General features: G+C 53.9%; 1 protein-coding gene across 2 annotated transcripts; it reads left to right on the top strand.

Annotated features, from left to right (window-relative positions):
• Window positions 1–9,968: 9,968 nt before the first annotated feature.
• On the top strand, window positions 9,969–14,598 carry FAM3D (FAM3 metabolism regulating signaling molecule D). Of its 2 annotated transcripts, XM_059823315.1 has the most exons (9): window positions 9,969–10,005; window positions 10,755–10,862; window positions 11,154–11,174; window positions 11,788–11,911; window positions 12,169–12,227; window positions 12,604–12,654; window positions 13,947–14,031; window positions 14,175–14,301; window positions 14,509–14,598. In XM_059823315.1, exons 1-9 carry the CDS (start codon window positions 9,993–9,995, stop codon window positions 14,596–14,598), a joined length of 678 nt encoding a protein of 225 aa, XP_059679298.1. In that variant the 5' UTR covers window positions 9,969–9,992. The 2 variants fall into 2 exon arrangements, with proteins under 2 accessions (XP_059679298.1, XP_059679297.1); XM_059823314.1 differs by lacking the exon at window positions 11,154–11,174 and having other exon boundaries at window positions 9,993–10,005; window positions 10,755–10,889.
• Window positions 14,599–23,305: the final 8,707 nt, after the last annotated feature.

The following is a 23,305-nucleotide window of genomic DNA, read 5'->3' as shown; positions in this document are numbered from 1 at the left end:
GTAACTGACAAGCAAATCTGGCCAGCCCGGCATGCAGGATTACTGTATGCTCCTTCAAATATTGCTTTTCAATGACACAGACCTATCGGAACTGGCCACAAATAAACTCACCCCACTGACCCAGCACCGAGGACCGTCGCCTCCTGCTAACACGTGAGTACTCTGGAAAAAATGGAGGTGACAAAGAGATGAAGCACCTGTGTGATTTGTAGTACTGCAGACCCCTCGCCACCACGGGACAGCCCCTGTGTCCCCAGCTTGGAGCAGCTGTACCGAAATCAGTGCCACTGTGGCAAGCCAGGGAGATTCAAAGTGTTTTAGTGCAGCTGCTAATCTGCCCTCTGCACTTCACCTCCCCTCAGAGTCTATGTCTTAGCCCATTTATTTATTGCACCTCATTGGCAAAAAAGGAAAGATATCCCCTGGCCAGAGGGAAATGTCCCAATTAAAAAGCGAACGATGCAGTAAAACAGCAGAGCATTCTTGAGAGCAGTGGTAAAAGCAGCCACCTCTTGTCCTCAATTTATGCTGCTCCCATCACCCTGGGCATTGTATTTGTGCTGACAAGGATCAGTTTAACCCCTGCCTGCAATCTAATAAAAAGCTGGCGTGGTGGAAGCATGCATAATCCTTTTTCAGTGTCCTAGGAATGGGCGCAATAAAAATCTGCTGCTGCTGCTGCTGCTGCTGCTGCTCAGTGGCCGCAGCCACTGCCTGGAATAAATAACTCCCTGCCCGATGCCGGCAGCGGGAAGCGTGTTGGACCACAGGCTTCTCAGACCCTCATCCCTTTGCACTGCCACAGCCCAGGGTGGGCAAATCATGTCAAAATAGATAAAAATGCCAGAATTGCTGTGTGGGTCAGACCAAAGTGTCTGCAATAACTCAGGAGACCGTGGCCTGTGGCGGAGAGCCAGTGAGCCCGTCCTCTCCTCCTCCCCCACAGCCGCTGGACTCACAGCCTAATGCCCCAGAGCATCAGTGAGCGCAGCGCGTGGCCGGTGGTGGTCACCCACCATCCTTCAGTATTTACTAGGGGCAAAATAAAATGAAAGTCCCAAAGGCTCTGCCGTCGGTAAACAACGGGATCTTTCCCCCTCTTGTCATTAATTGACCAAATCAGCGCTGCACAGCTGGCATTATCCTCCGCTACGCTTTGTAATGAAATCACTGCCTGTGCGTAAGAAACAAATTTAATGATAAGATACTAATAGGGTTAGAAATGTCTCATGCAAATATTAATAATTTATATCTACTTCCATTTCTTAATACTGCTTGTGCTCTGTAGCAAGAAAAGACTGAGGTCTACCAGCCCCTCTCACTGATCTTGTCCGGGGAGGGCGCAGTAGTTATCGGGCTGGAGACAGGGGCTCCCAGCATGATTTCACTGGAGGTGCAAATTAGCATTTGGAAATCATGCCCTGGCCTGCAACCATGTTTCAAAAAAGAGACGATGCTTAAAACACGAGCACTGCTTGCATGGCACCAACCAGCAACAGAGGGACAGCAAGCTTTGGTGCTGCCCGGGCCCCTTCCTGCAGGCATCCCTGTGACACCCGCACCCAGAGCCGGGGCTGCTAATTGCCTCTGCAACGAACCTGGGTGAAATGAAGCTGTGGCCCCGTGGTTACAGATCACAGCGGGCACCCATCTGCGTTTTGAGGCAGCTGGCAGCAAAAGGAGCAACCTCTGGGCTGCAGAGCCAGGGGGACTTGGGCACTGCGGGGGGGGGGTGTATTTTGTTGTAGGAGTAGGGAGGGATTTGTGTTAGATGTCCTCTTATTAAAAAAGTATCCTAAAGGAAGGGCAGTGACTGGGGACCTGCGGGGTTGAAAGAGAAGCTAATTCCCTTGGACAGGCATAACTGCTGCAATTCAGAATGCTAAAAATGTGAAATTAGGAATAATCAATGGCTGTTTATGATCTGTGTCTATACTGTGAATTCAGCTAATACGGAATAATTACACTCCGCTAATTCCTGGTATTTGTCATCGTTCGGCTGCAGAGGAGTCCTGCAAAACAATAAAAACAGATTGGCTGCGCTGGGCCTAAAGACTGGGGGCTTAGCATGGCACGAACTAATTTCTCTTTTAAGGGTAAAAGCAGTTATGATTTCCCTTATTTATTTTTCTCTCCATCCAGCGGCGAAGCCGGCGCCAGCGGGCTGTGCTGCCAGGGCTGCAGCAGGCGCAGCGGATGCGCTACACAACAGCACCCCCAATAGCCAGCACCGCCGTGCTGCTGGGCGAGAGGCGCAGCACGCTGAACCCCCTTGCCAACCAAACCCACCCTTCTCCTCTTGCAAAACAGTATTTCCACCTTTGTGTCCAGTATTGTGATCTCATCCCTCCTATCAAAGTTCGTCCTCACGCATTTCTTCTTCCAGCCCATCCAGCACAAGGTAACCCCACCGGCGTTCCACCCGGATGCTCGGGCTGCGCTCGGTCACCGGGATGCCGGTGAAACCTATGGGGTGGGTCATCGCTTTGCTGGCATGAGTCACTCTTCAGTCAATGAAATACTTCTGTTTACTGACCTATGCAGAAGTGGGAGAGGAGATGTGAGTACCGGAGCAGGATTGTTTATTGGTGGGTGAATAATACCCTGCGGCGGTGCAGGCAGGGGCAACCCTCACCCTCTCGCCCATGGCATGCAGCAAATGCAGGGGGTGTTTAGACAAACAGAGAAGTAAAAGGCTGTTGCCTTTTAAAGGGGCTACATTTCACATCTGCGTTACGTGGCTTAGCCCGGCACGAGGAATCTGAAACTGTAAAGCTACAGCACTTTTCAGGACAAAGTTTGCAAAGCGGCAGTGGCCAAACCTGTCCTAAAAGCAGCAGAATTTGTGATTAATTTAGCCCAGCGAGCAGCTTGCAAAGCCCTGTGTCCCTGCAGGCACTGCAGAACTCTGCAGACACGGGATCTTCGGGGGGAGCCTCCCCCCCAGTGCTGAGCTCTCGTAGGAAACAGCTCCTCAGAGGGACAGTCCTGCAGCCACTGGGATTTTTTTGGCAGGAGCCACCAGCGCCCCAACACTCCCCACCACCCGCTGAGGTCCCACACAGGGCCCATGCCGCCAGCACTGGCACAAGGAGGGAGGAGGAGGAGAGCAGCTCCTCGCCTGCCAGCTTGCTCCTGCTGATCCTACCATGGTGCTCATCGCAGTGCAGTGACTTTGCACCACAGATTATTCATTCCCCAGCCTGGCAGCTTTTTGATATCACATCTATTATTTTCTTCTTAACTTCTCTTTCTCCGTATCATGCAGAAGCCTCCCGGGGGGGAGCCTCCAGATGAGACTGATGTAATTCCATTGCACTGCACAAGTTAATTATTTGCTGAGTTGAGACCAAGCTGATGCCCTGTTCCCAGCACTTGATGTATGCACTAATGTTATGTGTGATTTACAAGCACCTTTCTGCCGTGTGCCACAGTGGATGGGCAAAACTTGGGCTACCACAGGGCACGGGGACAGGACACGCGGGCTCCCTGCGCCAGCACCAGTGCTTGGGCTGTGCCGCAGCCACACAGCTTCCCATCCTTTCCTATGGGTTCAGGGAAGCATCTTGGATGAAACGTGCAGTTGCAGAGAGCAGAAGCATTTCACGCAAGGTTTCTTCGTTGGGATAAAGAGGCCCCTGGCCCTGCTGATGTTTTTTGCTTGTTTCCTCTGCAAGCAGCAGCAACATCTCCATCTTCATAGAGGACCCGGGGGGCCTCAGGTCCCTTGAAGCAGGAGAAATTCATCACAAAACAGGCATCCCCCAGGGTGCTACAAGCCCCGCACCGCGGGCCAGGTCCTGCACGGGCGGGAAGCGAGGGGATGGAGCAGAGACACGTGGTGCAGCACGCCGGGGCTTGGGGCACTTCGTTATTGAGCTGAGCCAGTTATTGCCAGCAGCTAAACAAACTAATAGGAAGGATATTTCCCCGGAGAAGGAGGAGGTTTCTGATTTAGACTGCGCTGTTTAAGCCCAGACTCTCACCGCAGCTAAAATTTCCTTCCGAGGGCAATAATTATCCCAATGCAAAGCGCAGGCCTGTGTTTGCTTTTCTGCTCCCTGTCTGCAAGGTTGCAGTGTAAAGGCTGTGATTTCCTCTGGTGCATAGCCCAGCACCCCCCACACCTGGACCGCATCCTGCACCCTTTGCCCAGCGCTGGGGACCAGCACTGGGGGGAGGCAAAGAAAATCTCAGTGCACAGCCTTCTGCAGAGAGCACCCTCAGGTATTAACTTCATTACCAGGGAGCAGTGTCGGTCCCGCAGGGGCTCTGCTCCAGCCTTCCACAAGCTGCAGTCCCAAAGGCAGCACTGCCACTGCCAGCCCTGTGACTTCTCCACTGGCTCTTGGATGAAAATTGCTTTAAAAACTCCAAGAGAAGCCGTTTGGTTCTCCTAAGTGATGGGAATGGAAAAGAAAAAAGAAAAAAGGAATGGGAACGCTTTTATTCTCAGCTGCCAGGTAAATGAGGTTCCGCTTTGGAAAATGTATAGGGCCTCTAGTGCTAACTGCGGAGCTGGAGTCTCCAAGGAGTGTTTTCTTCCTTCAGAAACATAATAATAACAATAAATGATTAAAAAGAAAAAGGCCTTAATCTATATCTACAGTTAACTCAGGACTCCTTTGGAGTTCAGGACTGTTGCTGGATAAATAAATGCTTATCTGAAAAAGGAACCTCCAGCCTCCTGCAAACAAGAGGCAGCGAAGCAGTGCTCGGGGCCAGCCCACACACGTGCAGCACAGCCAAGGGGAAAACCCGCCAGATCGGGTTATCCCAGATTTATCCCACGCGAGGGGACACCAGTCCTGGCTTCGTGCCCACCCGCTCCCATTGCAGCACCCTCCAGCAGCCACGCTGCCTGATGTGCTGGTTTAGTGCAAGTGCAGAGGGTCAGGCTGGTGCCCACCCTGGGAGAGGTTTTCCTCTTCTGATGTGGCAAAACAGCGAGTGCCAAAGTGGAGAAAAATCTCCAGAGGAAACGCATCAGCTCGCTGCCACAGGAATGACTTTTTTTTCCCTCCCGCGGGACAGCTGCTCCCAACCGCTGCCGGCCACTGCACCCCATGGGGCGGCACACCGGGGCACCCAGCCCCATGCCTGGCAGCGAGATAAGGCTTGGGGAGGTGCCGTGACTCACGGAGGGCCGGGCTGGGCTGGGTAGCCACACCGCCACACTGCTGAGCACAGGGTGCCCCAGCTCCCCGGGGTGCCCTGGCACCCACACTGCCTGCAGAGAGGGACGGCGCACCCGGGACACTGAGCGGTACGTAGGCTTGCCCTCTCCTCAACTGCCTCACGGAAATGGGGTTTCTAGAGCATGACTGAAATAATGCCTTTCTGCAGCACTTTTCTTTCGACTTGCTGGCAAGTTAGAGGGTTGCAGAGGGAAGGTTTTACTTGTTCCTCCTCGTAGCATGGAGGTGAAGGGGAAACCCCACACGCTGGCATCCTTTCTGGGGGGTGCAGCTCTGCCGGTTTCATAGACAGAATTAATGAATTACCTGTGTGTTAATGGCAAGGGTTAAATCCGCATTTCCACCCATTATGGCGTATGTGGTAGAATCAGCTGTGGGATGTGTGGTCCAGGTCAAACCCCTTTATCCATCATGGCTTTGGATGAATTTGCAGGGTGTTCACTATGCAATACTCCAGCACGCAACCCTGACTGCCAGGCCACCTCCCAGGTGCCGACTGGGACCCCTCGGGATGCTGGCACCCAGGGCTTTGCTAGCTGCCAAAAATGCATTTCGGGTCCTCCCATACATGCAGTTAACTAAAAACCAGAGCCCTTTGCCGCAGCTGCCCAGCGGAGGGACTGCCGCATGGCCCACACTTACCCTGCGCTTTCAGCCCCAAGAAGTGCCTTTTCCCAGCAAACAGCTTGCTGCCAGCCCTGAGCACCAACGCTTCTGCCCCTCCTTTTGCCCTGGGGTTTTGGCACAGACCACTTCGGTACAACCTGCAATCCACAACACGGGGATGCCTGCTGAGCTGCCAGCCACCATTGCCACGCCAGAGGGGATGCAATCGCTCCCCTCCATCTCTCCCTGCTGCCACAGCTCTTGATTCACTGCTTGAGGACACCTCACCGGAGCAGCGAGCTCACAGTGATTTAGCTTTGGGCTCAGTGGCATGTACAGAGAACTGGGCAAACGGCCACCAATGACAAATAGAACAAGAGACCGAATCGGTACCAGCCACAGATGGGTGATGCTCCTCTGGCAACCAAACGCAGGATGGGGCCATGCCTGCCCCATAGCAGGCAGGGAGGCACCTGCAGCAGGCACCGAAGCCCGACTGCACCCTTTGCACCAGCCCCACGGCCCGGCTTCCCCAGCAGCACCTCCAGGCATCACATCCCACCTGGGCTGCAGTCCTGCTCCCAGGCAGGGCTCGGCCGAGCCCCGCACCCCTGCCTGCCACCGCGTGCATCCTGTTTGGCTTCTCTTTCAGGATCAGGGCCTCACCCCGGTTAAATATTGACTTGTGCTGGGGGCAGTTTCACCATGAGGTGCCCTCTCCAGCTGTTTGGCAGGCGCAGCAGCTGGCCAAACGTTTTTATGAGCTGAAGAATTTATAAGCCCTCCGGCAAACAGCGCTCTCTCATTGAGTAACTCGGCAAAGCTCAGTCAGATTGCCTCCTTTTGAGACTAAAAACGGCATTGTAGCATCCTCCATTCTCCTGTGGTGGGACCAGCCCTGGACACACAGAGGATGTGCACCCACCCCGCACCAGGCCCCTTCTGCGACCTTGCGTTTAGTTTCACAGGAAAACGCTGACTTTTGGAGGGGTGACTCACTGGGTGTGGGCACGCGTGACATCTGGCAGCCACCCTCTTTGGAGCTGCATACCCACCCCGCACCGAAATGATGTTTTGTTGATGGTCAGAGACCTGCCAGGAGAGAGAAAGGGGGACATGTGGGGCTCAAAATCAGCAGAAAAACCCCAAAACCAGCAATGCCAGAAGTTTCTGGGGACAAGAAGTGAAATTTTCCTCCAGTGCTGGGAGGAAACGGGAATATTCACCCACCGTATCCTGCAAAACCTCCCTGCAAGGGCAGAGATCTGCCCTGGTTTCTTCTTGGCAGCAATAACTCAGCACTGCCAAGCGGCACTTCAGTCCTGAGCCGGCTCAGGATGGAGCCTTTGCCTTACAACACCATAGAGCTCTTTAACAATATTTGTTCGAGAACCTTTTTGTTCCTGGAATGGTTTTTAAGCAAATAAGTTTCAGGTCTATTAGACAAATAACTGTTTATCACCCACCACAGTTCCTTCCTTTCTCCCTTTCCTGCAAGTCGCTCTCTGGCAGATGCCAGAGTACCACCGTCTTTTTTTCTGGCACAGCCTTGGGGGGGGGGGGGGGGGAGGGTGGTGAAATAAATCAATCTGAACAATTAAAAGAGAATACAATAGAAATCCCACGACAGGGCTACCCTCTTGTAATGCAGTCAGGTTCCAGGAATTTCAGCACCCAGGGACTTCGCCCAATAAATTTTACCTGAGATTAAGGTGAAGATAAATAGCCCAAATAAATACATGACTTCCCTAAAGCAGTAGTGTTTATCGGTTTATTTTTCCATTTCTCTTCCTCTGTAACAAAATCAATATGTGCATAGAAAAACCACAAATTTGGCAAAGGAGAGCACTGTGCAATGGGCCCCAGTGAGGCTGGTGTCCCCTGCAGCAGTGGGGACCAAACGGGGACAGTTTTGCAAACCCAGGGGAGTTTTGCTCCGCTCGCTGTGTCCGAATCATGGCCCAGGTCCGAATCCTCACCAGCTCCAGGCTCTGCTCCTGGCATTTGGAGGGGAACTCAACAGGCTCCAAAAGCAAATCGATACCGATTTCAAAGACTTTGCGACTTGCCAAGGGGGATTTTAAGGACTGCGCTTCTGCCCCCATCACACCTGCCACCTCATCAGGCACCAGGCTGCGGAGCCCGGCACCGGAGAGGCTCGCTACAGTTGAAAAGCAAAACCTCATGCTGGAAGGAGGAAAAGGCAAGAGCCCGGTGCTGTCCCGCCAGATCCAGCCACAGACAGCAATGTGCTCCAAAACCTTTAAACCGTCCATTTTCAGGTCTGCGGCTCTTCCACCAGCTCAGTGAAACGAGCTTGCCCGTGCCAGCTTTGACACAAGGTTAAAACCCTTCTCAGGGATACCGTGCCAGGGGGCTGGGATGGGCCAGGACGAGGCGGCACCGGGAAGGGCTGCAGGCGCTGCAGACCCCCATGCCACCTCCTGCCAAGACAGATTCCCGCTCACGGCCACCTTCCTTTGGGAGGAGTAACTGCAGAGAGAAGTGAGATGCTGCTGGGAACCAAGTGTGCTTAGCTCATACCCTATCAAAAACACGCTGCCGCGATACACAAGGGTACACAAATACCTTCCAAGGCTTCCTTTAAAATGCAGAAAAGCCGTAAGGCCACTCTCCCATAGGAAGCCACCAGCTCCCACCATAGTGGCTTCGGCAGCTCCTCCTTGCCGCAGCCCCACGGCAGACACGGGCGCAGCGGAGGGGCCTCGTGGGGAGCAGCGCTGGGCTGCGGCTTCAGACAGCTGAAATGTCCCTGCGGGGCTGCCACTCCGGCCAGGCACCGGGCACCCTGGCCCGCTGCAAGCTCCCGCTGGGGTTGCAGGCCAAGCAGGAAAGCTGCAGCTTTCCTCCTGCAGCGCAGATCGGTTTCCGCCTTGTTTTTAAGGCTTGCTAAAAGCCCCATATGGTGATGCTGCAACCCGCCCCAGGGTGCAGGGGAAGCCGGGTGCACCCGCCCAGGGGGCCAAGGGAGGACTCTGCACCACGGCCACTGTCAGTGACATGGCTACGGGCACTTTCCCTGAACTCCAGCCCTGGGAGGGCACCTGGAGCAGGGCTGAGCAGGAGGCAAAGCTCTTCTCTCCTTCCTCATGACGCAGCAGCCTGAAATCAACTTTCAGCCCAGCCCTGCGACAACCCATTGCTCCTTATTTACCCTTCAAACAGGACAAGCAACTCTCAGTGTAGCTCTTCTACAAGTTTTCTATGCCAAGCCTCACTAAAGGGCTGCTTTAGTTAGCAGTAGGCTCTTTAACTCTGAGCACACGTCTCACAGGTGACAGTTTGCCTTAGGACTCCGGGGTGGTTTCCACGACGGACCTTCACCGGGCTGTATCCACAAATTTCGAAGGTAGGAGTGGGTCCCCAGCCCCCGGGAGCCCAGTGCATGGGGTGGCGGGTGCCCATCCCATTCGTCAGGGCTGGCAGCAGGAGGAAAGGGGGCAGATGACTCACTCAGGTAGGAAATAGTTTACACCCTAAATTACAACCACTCCCCATTCGTGTGGGTGAAGACGCTGCAGGATTTGGACAAGCGGAAACATTTCTGTTCTTAAGCCAGGTGTCCCCAAACCTGGCTGCTCTGCCCAGCTCAGTGGCGCTGCACTTCTTCCCTTTCCTTCCCTTTCTGCTTTTAAGGAGGACGAGCTTGTTCCCGCAGATGCCTCTGACTGGGCAAGGCCAAATCACAGCTTGTCCTCAGACGGCATTTTGCAGTCCCTAATATTTGAAACCTGCTTTGCATAATCCCAGAAGGAAATCAGAAGGAAATGCAGCAAAGCTGTGACTGAAAATGTGCTCCTTGAGCTCATCACAATAGAAAAGTGTGATCTGTTACTGAGAAAAGGATGTGAAACAGGAGCGCACAGGGCAGCGGATAGTCACAGTGAAGAGTTCAGAGGCTTAAAAATGAAGCAAGCTCGATCAGCACAGCCTGCTCCAATGTACGCAAGCCAGGACTTCAACATCAGGGCGGGACCGAGCACATGTTCCTGATAGGAATTTATACATCTTCAGTGACCTCTTAGCTATTGCAAATATGCCTAAACATAACAATTAGTTTTTTATCTAATATCTGCCTGGGTATGCTTTATGGCATTTCCTTCTCTTTCCGCAGGGTGACTCCTGACCACTGACCACCCCGGGGTTGTGCTCTCTCTCCCCACCACCATGCGGGTGACAGGTATGGAGGGAGACAGAGATTTACTTCTCTCTCCATTTTTCTACAGTGCTTTATGCCTCCTTCTCATTTGCATATCCCCTTCCAAGCCCAGCTACCCTGACCTTCCCCTGCCAGGGCCATGGGACAGGGCCTTTGTACAAGCATCGGGTTTTTAAAAGATTTGAGTAGATTTCAGTCTGTTGTATTTGTCCCAGTGAAACCCTCTGTGGCTGGGAAGAGATGGCTATTGAGACGTTCCTGGTTCCATAAGAGCCATTCAGCTGCAATAGAAGTATATTTTTCTACTCTCTTTCCATGCAGGACTGGAACGTTTTGCTCTGATGAGCGCTGCTTTAAAGCCAAATGCCAATCACATTTGTATTAGCAGCTGCTCGGCTGTAGCTAGTGACTAATTGGGGGATAGCAGCCTTCCCAGCGCTGGGAATGTAAGAAATATTTGGATTTACATAGCTTTCTGACTAATTATCAAATTTACTTTAATGCAGAGAGAAATACGAATAGTGCCTCCCAGTAGAAGGGTAATGCCTATCTGAGCATCGCCACATGCTCTAGAGATACTAATTAAGAGATCAGAGACTTTTTAGAGGATGAAGGAAGGAGTGTTAGCTGCCTTCCCACACCACACAAGTGGTGGCTGTCACCCTGTGCCTTGGACACACAGACCAAGTCCCCAAGAAGCCAGAAAGATGCTCCAGTCCCCAACCCGTGCTGCTGCTGCTCTCACCTGGCTCCTCTCCCACCCCTGGCAGGTGTGATCCGGTACGTGGCACTGTTCATCATGCTGCTGGGCACCTGGTTCATCGTGCAGACGTACTTCGATTACAGATGGAAAACCATCAGCCTGCGGAGCTGGCTCGGTGAGGCACCAGCGGGGCTCCAGCCAGGTCCGGAGGGAGGGTGCAGGCAGCCCCATTGTGAGCCAGACCCCAGAGCTGTGTATAGTTGCCATGAACATTGGCACTTGCAGTCCCTGGCCAAGGCTATAGCCACCAGCTTTGATCATCAGGGCAGGGAGGGACAGCATGGTGGGAAGCTGCACCGGGGCGGGTGGCTCCAGGGGCGCTCACAGCCACACGGAGCAGTTTTGGAGAGCCGGTGCCTGAACAGCAGCTCTCCGGGGTGCCTAACCCTCCTGCTTGTACCCACAGGTGTCACCGACAAGTCCAGAAGTGAGTACCACTCTTGACTTCATCTCCATCATGCAACACCGCTCTGGGGCAAAGGGTGATGGTGGAAGTATGATAGCTGCCCTTGAGAGCTCCTTTCCCAAAGCAAAATCCCTCCCTCCCAAACACAGGAGAATTTTGTTATTGCACACAGCAGCAATGTCTTTGGCAGGCTCTGCAAGCACACGAACCTTGACATGATCCCCCTGCCCCAGCAGAAACACTCCTGGGCCACCGGCTACAACAGGAAGCAGGTCACGGGCCCCGTGCGGGCAGCATGGCACAGGTCCCTACCCTGGCCAAGAATGGGGAAGCTCCAGGCAGAAAAGCTGCTTGAACAAGCACCAGCTCTGCACCCTCCCCAGCACACACCCTCTGCAATCCCCCTGGCACCAGCCACGCCATCCCACTGCTCAGCACCCCAGCCAGCTCATCCCATCCGACCCCAAGCCTCTGCACCATAAATCTTGAACAAGAAGCTGGTTCCAGTCCCAGGACAAGCCTCCTTCATGCAAGAAGCTGGTCCAGGCATTGCCCCTTTAGCAGGCCACTGTGCCCCAGTGTGCCCCCTCCCAGGGCCAACATCATGGCTTGCAGTTCCACTCTTCCCTTGCAGGTGAGCAGCTGCCCCGACACAAGTGTGGGAACCAGAAGAGCTGTCCCCACAACCATTTTGCCTTCAAGATCATCAGTGGTGCCGCAAATGTGGTGGGACCCTCCATCTGCTTCAATGACGTAGTGTAAGCAGCGTACGGAGGGGACAGGGCAGCTGCGGCTGGCCTGGGCTTGAATAGGGCAAGTTTGGGCTCTGCCGAGCACATCAATGGCCACCACAGTGTGTTTGTGGTTAAAAAAAGTTTGGAAATAGTTTTCCTTGCTACTGCTTCTGGGTGCATTTTGCCGTCTGCAGCCACATGTTGCCCCATCACAGTTTCACTGGCACCAGCCTCTCCAGGGCATCCCTGCACTGACTGGTGCTCTCTGCTTTCCTTTCCAGCCTCATGAGCAACGTGAAAAACAACGTTGGCAGAGGCCTGAATATCGCACTGGTGAACGGTGAGTTGGGTGGGCAATAATCACCTCCCCGCAGCCAGGGTCCCTTCCTCCCCTGGGAGGACACAGGCCACCAGGAACCCTGTCCCAGACACTGCAGCTGACCCAAAAGCACATCAGTCCGGTGTTGTATGGGGTGCACAGCCACAGTTATGGTTGCAAGCACTGCCAGGGAGATGGGAACAAACCCACCTGGGTCATGCACGATGGCTCCATGAACTCCACCGAGCAACACATTTGCCATCACAGCAAATATGACACACTGAGGGAAGAGCAAAGCATTTTGCAGCAGCAGGAACCCCAAGCTGGTGGCCAGGCAAAGTCTAGAGCCACCCCAGTACAAACTCACTGTGCTCTCTTTTGAATTTTAACCTTGCAGGAACAAGTGGGCAGCTCCTGAAAGCCGATGTGTTCGACATGTACTCCGGAGGTAAGCGCAGTTGCTTTGCTGCCTGGTGGCTCCCAAGCAGGGCTCACGGCAGCACTGCTGGCTGCCGGCTATTTAGGCTGCTCCTCGGTCATGTGTTTAGTGATAAAGTCTAGTGGACTTTGACCAGCACTGCCAGCTGAGGTGGTAAAAGCTCGGCTTTCCCTGAGGCCATTGAGCCTGGAGTCCTCATAATGCACCCGCATCCAGATTGGCTTCTCGCTTTTTACATGCGCATAATGGGCTGAAAAAGATAATTCCACTAAACTGAATAAACCAGGGCACTCAAGACCTGAGAAAGGCTACTTTCTGAGATCAGGTAATTACACTAATCCTGAGATTTTGCAGATTTCAACTCAGTTTTTGAACGCTGGTGGTGGCTGAGCAGCAGCGTTTTCCCCTGCCTTTCAGAGGAGGGTAAATGAGGAGCTCAGGGCACGGGGAGCGGAGCCTGGTAGCAGCAAAGACCACATCCCTGTGGCTGCCGGCTTCAACCAACCTTCCTAACAGCAAGAAGATGCCCTGAGCCAGGGCAGCACCCACTCACAGCCCGGCTGGCACTGACTTGCAGAATGCTGTAAATCCCACCGTTGTTGCAAAGCCATTACCAAACTCTCTAGAGTTTTGGCAGGAGTCCTCAAAACCACATGCTAAACCCACCCCTACAGTACTTTTGATTTACCCTTTGCTGTTTGAGCCTTCCCCAAGGATCAATCACCCTTTCTGATTTTGGGATTTGCAACCTATTCTTGGTAACTGGAGTTTTAAGGAGAAACACCAGTATTAGGAGATTTCCGTCTAAGTTTGCGAGCAAGATACGCGGTGGGAAAGGCACCAGTAAGGAGACGGCAGTCGGCTCCTATGCCACTAGATGGGGCGTTGGACTCGAGCATCCCATGGCTGCGGGATGAGGAATTATTCCTGCAACACAGCCAAAGGCAGGATCACGGGGCAGGCAGCTCTGCGGCCGAGCAGGCTCATTCCTGGTGTTGAGAAGTAAATTCACGTAACCAGGTTTCACAGTTAGCGAGCAAACTTTAGACACCAATTCTCCCCTGCAATCGTCGTGCCGGCAGGAGGAAAGCGCCAGCCCCGGGCACTGCGGGAGAGCCCAGGTGGGAACACAAGACGGTGAATGCAGCATCTGGGAGCCTGTCCTTCCCCAAGCCCGTGACCCCAAATCCTGGCTAGCACAAGCACAGCCAGGATACTTCCCACCAGCCCAGAGGAGGTTCCCCCAGCTGCCATGCAGCTGCTAAATCACTTTTTCTTTCCCTAATGCTCTTCTCTCCCAGACATTAACAAACTGGATACCTTCCTCCAAGAGATCAAGCATGGCACCATTGTGCTGACAGCCAGCTACGATGACGCTGCCACAAAGTGAGTTTGGCCCCGGGAGTGATGCTTGGCTCCCCAAAAACCAGCAGCTGGGGGGAGCTGGAGGTGCTGCTGCCAGCAGCAGAGAGGGGCAGGAGGGGACACCCGCCTGGCACCACACTAACACCTTCTTTACCCGCTTTCAGGATGAACGACAAAGTACGGGCGCATTTCATGGAGCTGGGCAGCAGCCATGTGAGCAAGCTGGGCTTCCGGGACAACTGGGTCTTCTTGGGGGCAAAAGGGCTGAAGAACAAGAGCCCCTTTGAAGAGGTACATGGTTCTCCACTGCCACCAGCTCTGGACACTCTCATCCTCTTTATAGCACTTCCTGAGCTACATCTCACCTACCTGTCTGCAGAAGACATGGGCCAGCGGTGTTAACCCCCACGTTAAGCCAAGCTGCAAGTTTTGCCACGTTGCAAACTTGCACTGTGCCACCAACCTCCTCATTCATTTTCTCTCTCTTTTTCCCTGCAGCACATAAAAAATGATAAGATGACAAATAAATATGACGGCTGGCCTGAGCTGCTGGAGATTGAGGGCTGTGCCCCCAGGAAGATGGATTAGCATCAAGCCCCAGCCTGCCGCGGAGGTGGGACCAGTCTCACCAGGACACCAGCCCCATTGCAGGGACCCCAGCCCCACCACCGCCCAGTCCCACAGCCCAGCAGTGGCTGCCCGCTCCCAGAGGCCGGCCATTCCACAGCAGGGGCTGCGCAGGGCTTGGAGAAGAGCTGTACAAGTGTCTGCAGAGCCTGAGCAAACGCCCAGCCAGGTTTCAGCCAAGCTGTCCTTGTCTATGGGTCAATTTGGGGTATTTTATTTTTCTGTCTTTAAACCAAAAACTTTGTAGAAGGTTTTTCAGATTTCTTAAATAAGATACCTAATTATAAAACACTACCTTCACATTTCATTTCCAGCATAATCCAGGCTTTTCCCTGCAAGCACAGCATTGCCATGCCCTCTGCCACCAGCTGGGCACCACCATCACCCATCCCATGGCACTGCACACGGGTGCTCCCCCACAACGGCACAGGGCAAAGTCAGCCCTGGGGATGCCAAGGCCTTGGTGGTTCCCCTGGAGCTCCTGCCAACCCCTCGCTGTCTCCTCCAGCCACAATAAGGCCAAATGGCTACAGGGATGCCTTGCAGCAATGCAGGGTAATATTTGCAGACCGAAGCATTTCCCCCACCCAGTTGCATCTTTCCCGGGTCAAGTCAGAGTTAAAGCCTCCATGACAGGTCCCCCAAAGGTTGCGATCACACCAGGGATGTGCTAACCTGACTTTGCCTGGCAAAGAGGGGGGGATGGATGTGCAAGTGTGTCAGCCACCTGAAGTTGTACAGCATAACCAATAGGTGGGAGCCTTTTACCGGGAGAGGCAGAGCCAGCATCAGTCTGGAACGATACCACGCACCCAGGCTGGCACCCCTCTGCGGGCACCCGCACACCCGCTTTGCTGCGGGAGCTGCAGCCCAACCCAACCCAGCCGACACCGCCGGGAGAGGAGAGATCCCTGCCCAAATGCAGGCCGGCAAAGCCCTGCAAACCTCCTTCCAGGTTGGTTCCCATGCTGCTGCCCAGCACCGAGGAGGTCCTGGGGGAGCATCTGCCTGCGGCTCACGTTGGGTGCATTCACGCAAGCACCGTCGTACCCAAAACCTCCCTGAGAGCGAGCAGTGCTGAGATCAGATAAGCTGCATGGGTGGTGGCCCAAGTTTATCTGTCATCATGGACAAGGACAAATTTGCATCATATACAGACTTTAATTTCCTATGACTGTATCTGTTTTTTCCCCATTCTTTGGGCAGACCAGTAGTTTCGCAGAACATGAGGGTGAAGCGTTTCTGCTGGAGCACTTGGAGCTGTGCAGGGTAACATGCGGCAGTCCTGCACAGCCTTTTCTGCCTCTAACAGCAGGGTTTGCCCCAGCATAGCTTCTACAGGCAGTTCACATTGGTTATTGAGCCCGCAGGTCCCCCCAGGGGAGCAGAAGAAGCAGGGAGCGTTGGCAGGATAAGGCCAGGAAGAGACACAGCCTGTCCTGTGCCATCCGCCTTAGGGATGAAACCCTGGATCCAAACCCCAGCACCACCATCCAAAAACAGCGAGGCAATCTGTTTTCCCTAAACAAGGAAAAATCCCAAAATAAATTGTGTAATCCCTAGAAGAATTTCCAAAGGCAAAACTGAAATAAAAGCCCCAAACATCCATCACAGAGGAATTCCCCAGTAGCTGTAGTATTTTATCCCAGCTTATCCTCCTGTGCTCTTAACATGCACCTGACTGCATGCATCAAGGGAAGCCTCTGCCATAAATCGATCCCTAAATCTGCTGCCACAGCAGCGGTTAATCCCAAATGCTGAATCATCCCTACCCGTGGCAGCAGCGAGAAATAACACAACGCAACAGACACAACAGCCCTCACATCACACAGCCCTGCTGCACTGCCAGCATAAATATGCCAACTATTTTAAGCCCCCTCAAAGGATCTAGATTCGCTCATAAGCCAAACCGAAAACAGCGTAAGAGCTGCAAAGGCAGCTGCATGGGGTAAACCAGCACACAGCATCAGCGACAGCCCAGAAACAACCATCCCCTTTCAGCTGCAGGAAACTCTTCCTAGGCCTGTGCAATGCACATTAGAAATCTGGTTTAAAGCCAAAATAAAGGAAATTTACTTTTCAGCACACTACAGACAGTTAAACCTAACTCTGAATCTGTCGCTGAGCATTAACTAAGGTACACCACTATTTTCAATAAATAGGGAGAGCTGAAAGTGCAGCTCCTGTGCAGGGACCTTAATCATCAGCCAGTGTTTTGAAGAACCATTCTGCCAAAGTCACCGTGTCCCAATAAATAAATCTGAGCTTTTCAAAAGTCCAGAATCTGGGAGGCAGGGGTATAAACATAACTTCAGGAGTCAAATCTAGCTTGCTCATTTTTTAATAAGATCTGAAAAGAGCGGTGAGTGCAGGGACAGCAATCCCCAAATGAGATTTTTTTAGTGCCTTGGCATTTTGAAAGCTGTATTACCGCAGAGACAGGCACCTACCTGGCTGGTTTTCACTGTGCCGCATCCCCCAGAGACTTCAGCAAACACAACCCCTGACCTGCCCGGCCTCCCAAACGCATCTCCGAGTAACCTGGGCTCACCCAGGGGCCACAGCGAGCTCCAGCAGCAAACAGGCAACCCGGGGCATTCGCAGGAGCAAAGTTTGCAAAATCCAGTGCTGCAACAGGAGCCAAGAGCCGGGTGCAGATGGGTAGCAGAGGGATAATCCTGCCTTATTTTGGGGGTACAGATTTATTTCGGCAAAGCACCAAAGCAGCGGCTAGGAAGGACGCCACAGGCGAGGAGCGATGGATGCCAGGGCCCCGCAGCTGGGCGAATCCGCGTCCTGTGACATCTTGCCCTGTCAAGTGCAATTACTGTAATCTTCCACAGCCTCTCAAAATACGGATCCCAGCTTAGAAACCGGGCATCCGCAGCATGAAAGCTGCCTTTGTGCCCAGGCAGAGCCTGGGCGCGAGCCAGCCGTTAGGTGCATGAAGAAAATGAGTTCTCCACGTGCTGGGAGAAGGGAGGAAAAGCAAGCTTTCCCGCCCGACCCCGCTGCAGACGGGCTGGATTTCACCCCTGTCTCCCCGCAGCAGCCGCTGAGAGGCTGGGAGCTGTACAGCCGCGCATCCCCCCGGGAGTAACGGGGCCGGTGACCACGGGGAACCACCCAGTCCCGCACCCTGGGTGAGCAGGGCACAGCCGACACGTCAGACCATGGGGGCGGCTCACGGGAAAAAGGTAACAGGGCAGTTTTATTCGGGGCTGCTGAAGCGGTGGCGGGACGATGGAGAAGGCACCATCTGCTCACGTGTTGCTTGTTTTGCCCCACGCGTGCTAAGGCAGCTGACGGCAGCCAGGGATTAGAGGGAAGGGACCCGCTCCTGGGTGCAGGTGTCACTTGTCAGGGCTGGATTAAGTAATTCCACCTGATGGGCTCAGCATGGGGGCCTGCCAGGGCTTTCAGGACAGCGAGGAGGGGATGAGAGCATTGCATTAGGACAGCCAAGGTTTGGCTTTCTGGGGAGAAAGATCAGGCTTGTTCTGAGTGCCTCCAGCAGCCTGTCTCCCACAGATGCGGTGCAGAGCGAGCCCCAAGTGTTTCTTGGCCTGTGAATTGCTGCCAGCTCCCTCATGGGACAGGGAGGAGCCAGGCCAGGTCCCACAGCACCCACGCGCATCTCCCTCTCCTCCAAATTCCCCAGGGAGAGCACCCAAGGAGCTCCAAAAGGAAGTGGGCCCTTATGGAGTCAGAGGCATGTGGAGGCAGCTAGAGATGGTTACGCTGAGGATGCTGTTAGATGTCATTTTGCTTTCATGCCTGATGACATCAGTGCCTAGAGATGCATCACTATTTAGTTGTGATGCCCTGATCTGGTATTAGGCTTCTGGAGCTTGTCTCCTGGCTTTAAGAGAAATGCACTTGTGCACCACACTAGGTCTGTAACTTCTATTTCAGTGGGGACAGTGGTGACCCTTTGCCCCAGGAGGGACCCTGTCCGCTCCGCTGAGCATGGTCTGTGGCCTTCAGAGGTGTGGGCACATCCAAACCAGGTGCCTTGCAGAAGTTTGCAAACCTGCCGGGCTTTCTTCCAAAACCAGAGCTAGACACTGTTGCAGGGGAAACACGCATAAAAGCAACCCACTGGCCAGCATTACCAACACCCAGAAGAAAAAACAGTGCTGATGTGGGACAAGCAAACATTAATCTATTTTCCTGGACCTCAGAGAAGTGCCAGGTACAGGAGGTGCTGCTCCCAGCCAGCCCTCTGTTTCTCCAGCACCCACCTGAGGTGCCGATGCCACGCCGGCTCCCGCGCACAGAGGAGCCATGGTCATTCCCGGGGCTCAGGGCTACAACGGCACACCCAGGCGGAGCCACGCTCTGCCCACAGCTAATCCCCAGACCTTTGCTCACGTAGCCATGACCTTCAGGCCTCAGCGCATTTGTACGGGTATTACTGAAAGCAGGGAAATAAGCTGGTTAGGTCAGGCTTGGCTCAGCGCCACCCAGTTCAGCCCTCCTGCATTCAAAGCTAGCTATGCCAGCCTCCCGACCCCCAGACCGGACAGCTTTTGGACAGCTTTCCCCATTGCTCCCTCTTCCCGAAGCACCACGATCCCACTGCAGCCCAGCACTGAATTTCCTGGCTTTGAAACACTCCCAGGAGCTTGGGCTCCCCTGTCATGCCAGCTCACCCTCATCTTGCCAGCAGCCCCAAAAAGCTCTGAAACAGTTTTACTTTCATGGGCACCAAAAGGGCAGAGATTCCACTCCTGTTTCAGCCTCCTAAACGTTGCCCAGGTTGACAAAAGCCTGTGCCACTGCACAGCTGGCACCAAGCAGGGACGTCTGTGGTGGCTCCTGGGTGAGTGCTTTACCCTTAGGCTGAAGCTGGTAGGGGATGGAAACAAGACAGCTCCTTCTGCTGCATTCCCAGGGTGGGCATGAACAGCAGGCTCCAGCCCTCCCTGAAGACCAGGTTGGGTCCAGATGGGCAGGAAAGCTCTCCTCTCCCCAGCCCTTGTAGAACCAGTCCAGCTCAGGGCATGGTGCGGGTCAGGGGCTCTGCCAGGCACGACCTCATCCTCCCGCTACATCCCAGAGGGGACCTGCATGGAAGCACAAAGCAGGAGGAAGGCTCGGCACCCCTCGCCAGCACTGCCTGCATTAGCAGTCTCGGCTGCACCCCTTTTAAGCTTAGCCCAGAGCAGCACTCCAAGGGGATTACAGTAGCGGATTGTGGAGTGCAAGGCAATCCCCAGCTCCGCAACAAAAGGGACCGGAAAGGCTGCCAGCAGGGCTCCAAGGACATTTCTACTTTCAAAGGCTGCAGCTGCTCCCAGAAAACCTGTTTTGGTATCACCACTGTCCCATGGGTCCAAGCCGACAGCAGGGCTCCAGCAGGACCCAGTCCCTTGCTGGGTCACCCGTCGCTGCAAGGCACAGGCTTCGACAGGGGCTGGTTCAGGGGTGCTGCAGAGCCAGGGCCGATCCCCTGCGATTCCTCCGCTCTGCAGAGCACCAGCCCCGCTGGGCACAGGAATGCAGCTAACATCCCTCTAACCACCACAAACCACCTTCAAATAATCCTGCAATCCAGTCTCCCCAGCAGCAGCTCCCCAGGGTGCCCAGGCAGATGCTCCCAGACCCCCAGGCAGCGGAGGGGATTGTTTCCAGGCACCTGCACCTCTCCACTGCTTTTTCTCTCTGGTTTCTCAAGGCAGGGTTTGCCTAGCAGCCGTTTCCCCAGGGAGTTTTCTGTTCCCAAATTCCCAAGAGTGTCAGTTTACACTAATGTCAGATGAGCTGAGATTAGCCTTGCCACTGAGCGGGGAGCTTTGCTCTGCGGCTGGTTTAAAACAACAAGAGGCAGCATGCCAGCGCCAGGGAGAGAGGCTCTGCTCGTTCAGGCAAACCACAGTACCTGGCTGCCCATGCTGAAAACAGGGGCTTTGAGAGCATACTGTAAAACTCCTCTGTCTGAGCATTACAGAGGGAGAGGACCAGCATTTCTGGGGGCTACAGGTGCAGTGACTGAACTGGGAAGACCACACAGCAGTGCTGCTCCCTCCCAGCCCCCCATGTTGTCATCCACCCTGCATGAAAATCCCATCAAAACCTAAAACGTAGCCACATCTCCCCAACACCGCCCTTGCAAACTTGTCACCAGCCACCGCTCTCCCCCCGCATCACTCAGAGCTTTTTCCCTAACACCTGCTGATGTTGCCCGTCCCTGACGCAGCTCATCACAAGGCATTTAATCCACTCAAGGGATTTTCCCACTAACACAACTCACCCCACCAGTGAGGGTATCCCCATGGCCCAGCCAGAGGAGTGAGCTCTGTGCTGGCTGGGGCACAGGCGTAGGCACGAGACACACTCTCTGGTCTTTCGTACACGCTTCTCTTCAGGGCACAAGGGAGGTAGCCTGGGACATGCACCAAGTCCCTCAACCGCCCTGGCACAGCTGGCCAGAGCAGAGCCTTATTTCAGACCAACTATGGCTTCTGCCAAGCTGCTCCACCAACATGCTTAATTGCCATCATGGGGTTTTCTCACCAGCGATCACACACATTATTCACACAATAAGGGAGGTGAAGGTTACAAAAATCAACACCACTTCAGCTCGTCCTAACAAAATTCCTCTGTAAAAGGGTGGGAGGGGGAATAACTCCCTTGCTCTGCCCCTCCTTAGCAGCAGGAAGCTCTCACACAGGTAAATAAGTGCCACTGCCCTTCCAACAGCTCTGCTGTGGGCAATAGCAGGGTCATGTTCCTACTAAGCATCTGTGTAGAAGTCAGTCATCTTGCCTGTCAGGAGAATGTTCTCAGTCTTAAAAGGGCATCTGTCTGCTGCTGTCACAGGGCAGGGAGAGAATAAGAGATAGAAGTTGTGATTTTCAGGGTTTTCCACCCATCCTGAAGGAGGCAGGAAGCAGCAGTCATATTTTCTGAACATCACTTAATGCTGAGCAAGGGACTCCCTTCCCCAGACCCCCACACACAGGTGAAGACCCAAAAGCAGACATCCCTCCTGTGGGACTAACCCTGACAGTTCAGGTCTGCATGCACATATCCTGCCTGGCATCACCCCAGCACCAGGTCCACACATGCAGGGTAACTCCAGCTACAGCAGCATCCACCATGCTCAGCACCATCACTTTTCTTGACTAGTGCCAGCTGCAAAAGATGTGGTCCAGAGCTCCAAAATGCCAAGGCAATGTTTAAAGGGAAATTTTTAAAAGTCTGTATTATTAAATGAAAGATCCAGATTGACCAAAAAGCTTAGAAACTCTCATTCTGACTACAAAAACCCTGGGCCCTTGCTTTGGAAAGCACAGGAGTGAGCAAGGCAAACAAGAGGAGCTGTGTCTGCGGCTGGCAGAGGAGAGGTTTGTAATGAGAAAGAAAAGGGCTGTTTCATGCCAGTGCAGCAGAGCACAGGGAAGAAACTTCCACGAAGGGACCAGTACAGTGGCTGTCCTGGTACAGGGACACCGATTGCACGAGACCAAAGGAAACGGGCTGGGACTCGTCATCACCAGCATCTTCCCTTCAGCTGCTGGCATTGGCAGCAGCTGGAATTGAAACTGCTTCAAAAACAAGATGAGGAACAAGGCCCAAATTGCTCCCTGAAGGGATGGAGGAGCTCAACCACAGAAAGACCACAAGCATGAAATGCAGCAGCTTGTGACACCCAGGAGATGCTCCATGGTCCAGCAGCCCCTCCTGTGTGACAGGGGACATGACAGGGACACAGCCCTCTGGGGCAGTGGGCTGGGACGCTGCTGCCCCATCGTGCTCGCCAGACCGGCAGACACAGCGGGATTTTCCTGGCTCTCCCTGACAGCTATTTCAGAAAGCCGGTAGCCAGTGTCCCTGCCAGCTCTTTCAAAGCATCCCTGTGCCTGGGCAGCCCCAGAGCCCTCCGAGGGACCCTGCCTGCTCTGCTGCTGGAACAGCGGCCGTCCCCCCTCACCGGCCAGGGCTGCCACTCTGCTTTCAGCAAGAGGGGCTGTGGGTGCCAAGGCCCATGAGCAGAACAAGTCCCACTGACAGTCATTGAATGCCACCAGTTGTTTGGTGGCACTGGCCCCAGGAGCAAATCCAAAAATCGGATGGCAACTGGGAACTGCAACATTTCAGTGTCCCGGAGCGTTGTGCTGCTCAGGAAGAAGGGCTTGCCATGTGCTGCCTGCAACAAGCCTTGGTTCAGAGAGACAGGAGTGAGAGCTGATGACTTTGCACACCAGGAAAGTCCTCAAGTGCCTCGTGAGAGTGGGGAGATCATTGATGAAAAGCCCATTTCTGGGCAAAAATAACACAGACCCAGAAAATAACAGCTCAGGCTTACAAGACAGCAAACACCTGTAAGTCCTCCCATCTGTCTGACAGGACGCAGCACAGCCCAGAGTGGGAGAGCTGGGACAGGGCTGGTCCCAAAACCTCCACAGAAGCTCTCTAAGGTGATTTTATCCTGCCTCTTCTTGACTTCCTCTTCTTCAACCTTTTAAAGTCCCACAGGTGGTGATATCTGGGGACTCTGATTAAGCAGAAACACTGCTCCAGGCTTTTGTAGCTTTTGAAGAAAGTAAAATAAAATGCTGTAACATCCCAGCCCTCAGAAGCCAAACTCATTACAGTGGGCTGCTCCCAGAAAGAGATCACACTTTATTTCTTACCTCTTCATCCCAAGTACCCAGACAGC

Source organism: Gavia stellata, chromosome 12, assembly GCF_030936135.1.
Source record: "Gavia stellata isolate bGavSte3 chromosome 12, bGavSte3.hap2, whole genome shotgun sequence".
Taxonomy (NCBI): Eukaryota; Metazoa; Chordata; class Aves; order Gaviiformes; family Gaviidae; genus Gavia; species Gavia stellata.
This window is presented reverse-complemented; position numbering and strand designations above follow the sequence as displayed.